This window comes from Ranitomeya variabilis, chromosome 1 (assembly GCF_051348905.1).
Source record: "Ranitomeya variabilis isolate aRanVar5 chromosome 1, aRanVar5.hap1, whole genome shotgun sequence".
Taxonomy (NCBI): Eukaryota; Metazoa; Chordata; class Amphibia; order Anura; family Dendrobatidae; genus Ranitomeya; species Ranitomeya variabilis.
In genome coordinates, this window is record NC_135232.1 from 589,111,060 (window position 1) to 589,121,156 (window position 10,097).

Consider the following 10,097-nt stretch of genomic DNA (forward strand, 5'->3'; position numbering starts at 1 on the left):
GTTCGTGGTATATTGAAGAGCAGTGTGATAAATAAAATAATCCCCTGCTGTAAACTAAGAGGTCAATAGCCTTGTGTGTGTTTTTCATCACATTGTAGCAGTGGAGGGATAACTAGGATAAGCCCCCCTGCACATGTGATAGCCGTCTGTTGGCCTAAAGTCACCCCAATCCGTGATGTAGGGGTGACGGTCACGGTGTGAATCGTGACAAGAGGCCAGTGTGAATGTGTACTTACAGGCTGCATGCACACCATTTCAATTATTTTATTTTTTTTTAACGGGGAACACCTGGTCACAGATTCCTTTTAACTCCTTAATGACCAATACACCTTTTTACTAATCTAAGATGTAAGAGAACAGCATCCCCAGACAGGTGGCAACCCTGCAGCTGTTGGCTGTACAATATAGCTGACAAAATGCTGCATCAGCCACAATCAGTGTTGGCACTGACTTTGGCTGTTTAAACCCCTTAAATGCTGCTGTCAAGTGACTTAAGTACCTAAATGGTTAAGGCTATGTGCGCACATTGCAGATTTGCTTGAGGAAATGTCTGCATGGTTAGTGTGTCTCTTAGCAGAAAACGCAGTGGAAATTCTGTACTTTTTTATGCGGATTTGATGCGTTTCTATAAATCGTGAGCGCTAAAGATATATTAAAAAAAAAATAAAAATAAAGGAATTTGATGCATTTTCCTTATTCAAACTCTTCACGAGATACCCTCATTAATAATAACTAAAGACACACACACCCATGTAGGAGCATTAACATAATTAACCTACATATGCTGTAAAAAAAACAACTAAGAAACCTGCGTGAAATGCAATATGTTTATTTTTCAAAAAATAAAAATAAAACCTGCATGGGCTCCCGCATAATTTTCATAACCAGCCATGAGAACTCTGACAGCTGATGTTACTATTCTGGAAAGGAGCCAATAACCATAAAGGTTCCCAGGCTATTAATATCAGCTCACAGCTGTTTGATTAGCCTTTACTGGCTATTTTACAGGGGGACATAAAATATTGACATGGGGTCCCTCTATAAAATCCAACCAGCAAAGGCTAGGCAGACAGCTGTAGGCTGATATTTATAGCCTGTGAAGAGGCCATGGATATTGGCAGCCCCACAGGCTAAAAACCATCATCTCTCAGCCGTCCCAGAAATGGCGCATCTTATAGATGTGCCAATTCTGGCACTTAGCCTCGCTCTTCCTACTTGCCCTGTAGCAGAGGGGTTCATAATTGTGCGGTTGATTTCACCTTTTTATTGTCAAGTAACATCAAGCCCACAGGTTAGTAATGGAGAGGCATCTATCAGACATCTCTCAATTACTAAGCTGGCCTAATGTCACCTTACAATACAAAGGTGACATTAACCCATTATTACCCCATATGCCACCGCTACAGGGCAGTGAGAAGACAGAGGCTGAGTGCCAGAATTGGCGCATCTTACAGATGCACCTTTTCTGGGGTGGCAATAACCATGGTCCCTCTCTAGGCTATAATATCTGTCCTCAGTCACTGGCTTTCCCTCTGTGGCACAGAAAATTGTGCGGGAGCCCACGCCAGTTTTTCCAGTGAAAACATTTTTATTAAATACATACAGGCCCCAAATTTTACACACACACACTACTAACCGTATTAGTCACTGACCTATATAAGTCTAACTGTTCTGCAATGGTTTACTGTATGTAAACCTTGTCTCCTATCCTGTCAGCATCTGCAATGATTTGACAGAAGCCGACAAAAATATATATATATATATATATATATATATATACACACACACAGACAGTACAGACCAAATGTTTAGACACACCTCATTTAAAGATCTTTCTGTATTTTCATGACTATGAAAATTGTACATTCACACTGAAGGCATCAAAACTATGTGGAATTATATACTTAATAAAAGTGTAAGACAACTGAAAATATGTATTCTAGGTTTTTCAAAGTAGCCACCTTTTGCTTTGATTACTGCTTTGCACACTCTTGGCATTCTCTTGATGAGCTTCAAGAGGTAGTCACCGGGAATGGTCTTCCAACAATCTTGAAGGAGTTCCCAGAGATGCTTAGCACTTGTTGGCCCTTTTTGCCTTCACTCTGTGGTCCAGCTCACCCCAAACCATCTCGATTGGGTTCAGGTCTGGTGACTGTGGAGGCTAGGTCATCTGGCGTAGCACCCCATCACTCTCCTTCTTGGTCAAATAGCCCTTACACAGCCTGGAGGTGTGTTTGGGGTCATTGTCCTGTTGAAAAATAAATGATGGTCCAACTAAAAGCAAACCGGATGGTATAGCATGTCGCTACAAGATGCTGTGGTAGCCATGCTGGTTCAGTATGCCTTCAATTTTGAATAAATCCCCAACAGTGTCACCAGCAAAGCACCCCCACACCATCACACCTCCTCCTCCATGCTTCACGGTGGAAACCAGGCATGTAGAGTCCATCCGTTCACCTTTTCTGTGTACAAAGACGCGGTGGTTGGAACCAAAGATCTCAAATTTGGACTCATCAGACCAAAGCACAGATTTGCACTGGTCTAATGTCCATTCCTTGTGTTCTTTAGCCCAAACAAGTCTCTTCTGCTTGTTGCCTGTCCTTAGCAGTGGTTTCCTAGCAGCTATTTTACCATGAAGGCCTGCTGCACAAAGTCTCCTCTTAAGGGCTTGTTTCTATTTGCGAGAAACACGTCCGTATCTCGCATGTGGAAACCAAGCTGTGGCGCCGGCACTCCAGAGCGGAGCGTGCGGCCGCATAGGAACACATGGAGCTGCACGCTCCGCTCCAAAGTGCCGGCGCCACAGCTTGGTTTCCACATGCGAGATACAGATGTGTTTCTCGCAAATGGAAACAAGCCCTAACAGTTGTTGTAGAGATGTGTCTGCTCCTAGAACTCTGTGTGGCATTGACCTGGTCTCTAATCTGAGCTGCTGTTAACCTGCGATTTCTGAGGCTGGTGACTCGGATAAACTTATCCTCAGAAGCAGAGGTGACTCTTAGTCTTCCTTTCCTGGGGCGGTCCTCATGTGAGCCAGTTTCTTTGTAGCGCTTGGTGGTGTTTGCCACTGCACTTGGGGACACTTTCAAAGTTTTCCCAAATGTTCGGACCGACTGACCTTCATTTCTTAAAGTAATGATGGCCACTCGTTTTTATTTACTTAGCTGCTTTTTTTCTTGCCATAATACAAATTCTAACAGTCTATTCAGTAGGACTATCAGCTGTGTATCCACCAGACTTCTGCACAACACAACTGATGATCCCAACCCCATTTATAAGGCAAGAAATCCCATTTATTAAACCTGACAGGGCACACCTGTGAAGTGAAAACCATTTCCGGTGACTACCTCTTGCAGCTCATCAAGAGAATGCCAAGAGTGTCGAAAGCAGTCATCAAAGCAAAAGGTGGCTACTTTGAAGAACCTAGAATATAAGACATAATTTCAGTTGTTTCACACTTTTTTGTTAAGTATATAATTCCACATGTGTTAATTCATAGTTTTGATGCCTTCAGTGTGAATGTACAATTTTCATAGTCATTAAAATACAGAAAAATCTTTAAATGAGGTGTGTCCAAACTTTTGGTCTGTAGTGTATCTCTTTAGATTTTATATACACCTATACTATGTGTATATATCTATTCTATTGTAACCTGTCAGTGTGATTTTACTGTACACTGCACCTGAATTGTCGGCCTTTCAAAGGACACCGTTGCGTATTTCTCGCAAGTCACACTGATGGCCCGTGTGGTGCGAGTTTTTCTTGCACAAATAGACTTTCATTAGCGAGTCTCGGCTGATATACGGTGCAAATCACAGCATACTGCAATTTCACTCGCACATATAATACGGCCGTGAAAAAAAAAAGTGATGGGAGATTAACATTGGTCTGAGTGCTATGCGATTTTTTTTCTCGCATAGCACTCGTCCATATTCCTTTCTAGTGTGACTCCGGCCTTAAAGGGAAAATCATTCAAAATTTATATTTTTTTAAATTTGTAAAATTTCTGATTTTTTACAAAATAAAGCAAAACATATCAACCGAAGTTTACCATTATCATAAAGTCTAATATGTCACGAAAAAAAAAAAATTAATCTCAAGATCAATGGGATGTTGAAGCATTCCAGAATTATTACTATATAAAGTGACACTGGTCAGATTTTAAGAAATTGGCCCTGCCACAAAGGGGCTAAGAGCTTGTACAAGTGAACATTGTTTCAAAAGTGGTTTACCTGTCTCATGCAGGTTTCACACCAGAGTTCGGCAGCCTTCTTCCTCCGTTCAGCCCCGCCCATTGCTGTACCTCTTCCTTCAGCTCCGCCTAAGTCTGCATGCGTCCCCTATCTTTAACATTGGGTACGCAGGCATGCCTCATTTTGAAGATGCGCTGAACTGCGTCGAACGCAACATGTTGCATTTTATTGCGGTCGGCGCAGCATTAAAACAACGCATGCAGAGGCATCCGCTTGGCCTGCGTACCCAATATTAAAGATAGGGTATGCAGGACGCATGCAGACGTAGGCGGAACTGAATGAAGAGTTGTGGCAGTGAGCGGGGCTTAAGCTACTTTCACACTAGTCCGTCAGTACGGGCCGTCGGCCCGACGGACAGTGTGTTTTATGTAGAACAACGTGGGCAGCGGAGGCAGTTTTACAACACATCCGTGGCCCATTGTGAGGTCCGGGGAGAACGCGGCAGAGTTTTGCCCGCGCATGCGCGGTCGAAAATGGCGGACTCGACGCACAAATAAGAGTTACATGGAACTTTTTTTGTGCCGACGGTCCGCCAAAACACGACGCATCCGTCGCACGACGGATGCAACGTGTGGCAATCCGTCCCAATGCGTCGCTAATGAAAGTCTATGGAGAAAAAACGCATCATGCATGCAACTTTGCAGGATGCGTTTTTTCTCCAAAACGACGCATTGAGACGTACAGCAAGCGACGTTAGTGTGAAAGTAGCCTTAACGGAGGAAGAAGGCTGCCGTCCGCAGCCCTGCCGAACGCTGGTGTGAAACCAGCCTAAGGCTGTTATTATAGCACCTTCCATGTGTTACACAGATACATCATGGGCTTGGCCTGCCCTACGCATGAAATGAAAGGCGAAAATACAATGTGGAGACTTCATCAGAGCAATGTTTTATTTACATTCAGAACTGGTTTAAGAGGAACAAATGACCATTTCCCACAGAAATCTCAGACTTTTACTTATAGAAATACTGGATAAATATCATTTTAACATTAGATATAGAAACATTTCTAATTTTATAAAACTGCATTTTTTTGCATTGAATAACTTTCTGCCTTTGCTTGTTTCATTTTATGCATTGTAAAACTGTACTATGGTGTTGGTGCCTGCGGACAGGACTGTCGGTTTGGTATGTGGCTCTGCCACCCCAGGCCTGCCTCCGGTGTCTGATGTTTCGGTGTCCCAGACCAGAGATCATAATACCGGCCTTGAATAGTGAAGGACACGGCAGCCGACCCTGAGAAACATCCAAGGTGGGAACGCCCCATCATGTCGAAGAGAGTCTGATAGATCCAGGCCTAGCAGACCAGTGCTGGTGGGTTCATGGATGCCAGGAGGGGGCTGGCCTAAAGGAAGGTCTCGTCTTTTCCTGGCGGGTCGGAGAGTTGTCCCGTCGGTTTTTAGGACAGAACATTTCCAAAACAACCAAAATTGAACAGCAGAACTCTTGGGAGGCAGACTTTAGTCCTCTGTTGCAGAAGCGAAGTACTCTTAAACTGATAGGCGCAGAGTAGGACGCACTAGAAAGTTGGCGTGCATGATTGTTCAGGGCACTGGCGGTGTGGACCGGCCACCAGAGAAGGCCTAGACCGAAGCCTGGATATTTTAAGAGCAGGGTCACAGGAGCCTCTGGAAAACATGGAGGCTGCATGAATAGGAAGGTTTCCCCAGGAGATGTCCATATTGCTCAGGGGCAAACTAGGACATATTTGTCCTGTCCTTTCCATTTTTTTTTTTTTTTTAAGTAGCCCCCTCACTGCCTGGTAGGATATACCTGTCCTGAAGATCACACATCACTCTTCGCAGACCGATGATGAAGATGGGCATGGAATAACCTGGACGCAGACCTTTCGGCGGCTGGCACATAACGGATTTGTCTTCCCTCCCTACTCTATCTGGCTCTGGTGGGGTGAGAGGGTAGGGGGATTCGTAGCATGGTCTGTCCTCTGGGGAACAACAAACACTCTTGATGTGGTAGGGCCTTGCCTCGTAGACCACAGATGATACGGTAGTGACAATTTAAGGTGGGAGATTAGAGTGACAATTCCACTGTCGCCCTCAAAAGCCGTATCTGAAAAACAAAATTTAAAAAGAAAAAGGAAAATCGTTAATAAAAAAAAAAAAAAAAACCTAAGTCAGAAACTGGGCTGGGTGGACCAGACCCATGTCTGCCTCCTACAGACATTAAGCTAAAAAGGATTAGCTTCGTGCCAGTTGGTGGTGTAGCCTACTCTACAGGGAAATACCTAAATTTTTTTTTTTGCATAGCATAAGCAGCATACACTCATGTTTTTTTTGTGTACCCCAATGAAGCATTAGCCCCCCCCCCCCACATCAACCAGATGGCCAGACAGCATAACCTCGCTCCCCCAATCAGAAACCTCCACCTCACATTAACCAGTGGGCCACACAGCATAACCTCGCTCCCCCAGTCAGAAACCTCCACCTCACATTAACCAGCGGACCCCACAGGATAAATCCAAAGCCCACCAGACATTCCCTCCCCTCAAGCGTAAGTCCAAATGACGCCCCCTGCCCCAACCATAAATCCCATCAGACACCCCCCCCCCCAATCGAACGCCACCCCAGCTTAAACCTTCATCGGATGTCCAAACCCCCATCGGAAGTTCAACCCCCACCGGACGCGGAACCCCCCACCCAGCACAAACCCCCAGATGCAGACCCCCAACCCAGCACAAACCCCCATCAGACGTGGACCCCCCCACCCAGCACAAACCCCCATCGGACGTGGACCCCCCCCACCCAGCACACACCCCCTTCGGACGTCCAACCCCCACAAACCCCCATCGGACGTCCAACCCCCATCGGAAATCCAACCCCCCCACCCAGCATAAACCCCCTTCGATGTCGACCCCCCACCCAGCTTAAACCCTCTTCAGCCCCCCCCCCAACCCATAAGCAGGTCGCCCCCCAATAAAAGGGATCCCCCAGTAAGCAGCAGGTCACCCCCCAATAAAAGGGTTCCATCCGTAAGCAGCAGGTCGCCCCCAAATCCCACCACAGGATCCCCCCCAATAGCCAGCAGCAGGTCGCCTCCCCACATTCCACGACAAGCAGGTCGCCTCCCCACATTCCACGACAAGCAGGTCGCCTCCCCACATTCCACGACAAGCAGGTCGCCTCCCCACATTCCACGACAAGCAAGTCGCCTCCCCACATTCCACGACAAGCAGGTCGCACCCCACAAGCAGGTCGCCCTCAAATCTCACCACAGGGGTCCCCCCAATAGCCTGCAGTAGGTCACCCCTCACATGCAGGTCGCCTCCCCACATCCCACCACAAGCAGGTCACCCCCACATCCCACCACAGGGGTCCCCCAATAGCTTGCAGCAGGTCTCCCCCCACATCCAACACAAGGGTCCCCCAATAGACAGCAGGTCACGCCCTCCAAAAACCCGACCACAAGCATGTTGCCCTCAAACCCCACCACCAGGGTCTCCCCAATAGCCAGCAGCAGGTCGCCCCCACTAAAAGGGGTCCACCCCGTAAGCAGCACGTCACCTCCAAGCCCCACCACAGGGGTCCCCCCCCCCCCAATAGCCAGCAGGTCACCCCCAAACCCCACCACAGGGGCCCATCAATAGCCATCAGCAGGTCACCCCTCCACAAGCAGGTCGCCCCCACTAAAAGGGGTCCCGCAACAAGCAGGTCGCCTCCCCAAACCCAACCATAAGCAGGTCACCCTCACTAAAAGGGGTCCCCCGCACGCAGGTCACCCCCAAATCACACCACAGGGGTCCCACCATAGGGGTCACCCAAATAGCCAGCAGCAGTCCCCCCCCCCCCACAAAATCCCACAATAGCCAGCAGCAGCAGGTCCCCTCAAAATCCCACCACAGCGGTCCCCCACAATAGCCAGTATCAGGTGCCCCCCCAAATCCCACCACAGGGGTCCCCCACAACAGCCAGCAGCAAGTCCCCCAAATCACACCACAAGGGTCTCCCACAATAGCCAGCAGCAGCGGAGCCCCCCAAAATCCCACAGCAGGGGTCTCCCACAAAAGCCAGCAGCAGGTGCCCCCCCAAAATCCCACCACAGCGGTCCCCCACAATAGCCAGCATCAGGTGCCCCCCCAAATCCCACCACAGGGAACAGCCAGCTGCAGCAGTCCCCCCAAAAATCCCACCACAGGGGTCCCCCACAACAGCCAGCAGCAGGTCCCCAAAATCACACCACAGGGGTCCCCCACAATAGCCAGCAGCAGCAGAGCCCCCCAAAATCCCACCGCAGGGGTCACCCACAATAGCCAGCAGCAGCGGAGCCCCCCAAAATCCCACCGCAGGGGTCCCCCACAATAGCCAGCAGCAGCGGAGCCCCCCCCAAATCCCACCGTTGGGGTACCCCACAATAGCCAGCAGCAGCAGAGCCCACCAAAATAGCCAGAAGCAGCGGAGCCCCCCAAAATCCCACCGCAGCGGTCCCCCACAATAGCCAGCAGCAGCGGAGCCCCCCAACATCCCACAAGCAGGGGTACCCCACAATAGCCAGCAGCAGGGGAGCCCCCAAAATCCCACCGCAGGGGTCCCCCACAATAGCCAGCAGAGCCCCCCAAAATCCCACCGCAGGGGTCCCCCACAATAGCCAGCAGCACCCCCCAAAATCCCACCGCAGGGGTCCCCCACAATAGCCAGCAGCACCCCCCAAAATCCCACCGCAGGGGTCCCCCACAACAGCCCCCCAAAATCCCACCGCAGGGGTACCCCACAATAGCCAGCAGCGGAGCCCCCCAAAATCCTGCCGCAGGGGTACCCCACAATAGCCAGCAACAGGGGAGCCCCCCAAAATCCCACCGCAGGGGTACCCCACAATAGCCAGCAGCAGGGGAGCCCCCCAAAATCCCACCGCAGGGGTACCCCACAATAGCCAGCAGCAGCAGAGCCCCCAAAATCCCACCGCAGGGGTCCCCCACAATAGACAGCAGCAGCAGAGCCCCCAAAATCCCACCGCAGGGGTCCCCCACAATAGCCAGCAGCAGCAGAGCCCCCCAAAATCCCACCGCAGGGGTCCCCCACAATAGCCAGCAGCAGCAGAGCCCCCCAAAATCCCACCGCAGGGGTCCCCCACAATAGCCGGCAGCAGCGGAGCCCCCCAAAATCCCACCGCAGGGGTCCCCCACAATAGCCGGCAGCAGCAGTCCCCCAAAAAATGCCACCACAGGGGGTCCCCCACAACAGCCAGCAGCAGCGGAGCCCCCCCAAATCCCACCGCAGGGGTCACCCACAATAGCCAGCAGCAGCAGAGCCCCCCAAAATCCCACCGCAGGGGTCACCCACAATAGCCAGCAGCAGCGGAGCCCCCCAAAATCCCACCGCAGGGGTCCCCCACAATAGCCAGCAGCAGCGGAGCCCCCCCAAATCCCACCGTTGGGGTACCCCACAATAGCCAGCAGCAGCAGAGCCCACCAAAATAGCCAGCAGCAGCGGAGCCCCCCAAAATCCCACCGCAGCGGTCCCCCACAATAGCCAGCAGCAGCGGAGCCCCCCCAACATCCCACCGCAGGGGTACCCCACAATAGCCAGCAGCAGGGGAGCCCCCCAAAATCCCACCGCAGGGGTCCCCCACAATAGCCAGCAGCAGAGCCCCCCAAAATCCCACCACAGGGGTCCCCCACAATAGCCAGCAGCACCCCCCAAAAACCCACCGCAGGGGTCCCCCACAATAGCCAGCAGCACCCCCCAAAATCCCACCGCAGGGGTCCCCCACAACAGCCCCCCAAAATCCCACCGCAGGGGTCCCCCACAACAGCCCCCCAAAATCACACCGCAGGGGTACCCCACAATAGCCAGCAGCATGGGAGCCCCCCAAAATCCCACCGCAGGGGTACCCC

At 50.7% G+C, this 10,097-nt stretch overlaps 1 protein-coding gene across 1 annotated transcript in view; it reads right to left on the reverse strand.

Annotated features, from left to right (window-relative positions):
• The window catches only part of METTL25B (methyltransferase like 25B), a 78,137-nt gene extending 71,872 nt beyond the window's left edge, over positions 1-6,265 (reverse strand). The window contains exon 1 of the mRNA XM_077258157.1: positions 6,023-6,265. Coding sequence (XP_077114272.1) covers positions 6,023-6,114 — 92 coding nt within the window. The 5' untranslated portion in view covers positions 6,115-6,265. The remainder of the gene's footprint in view (positions 1-6,022) is intronic.
• Positions 6,266-10,097: the final 3,832 nt, after the last annotated feature.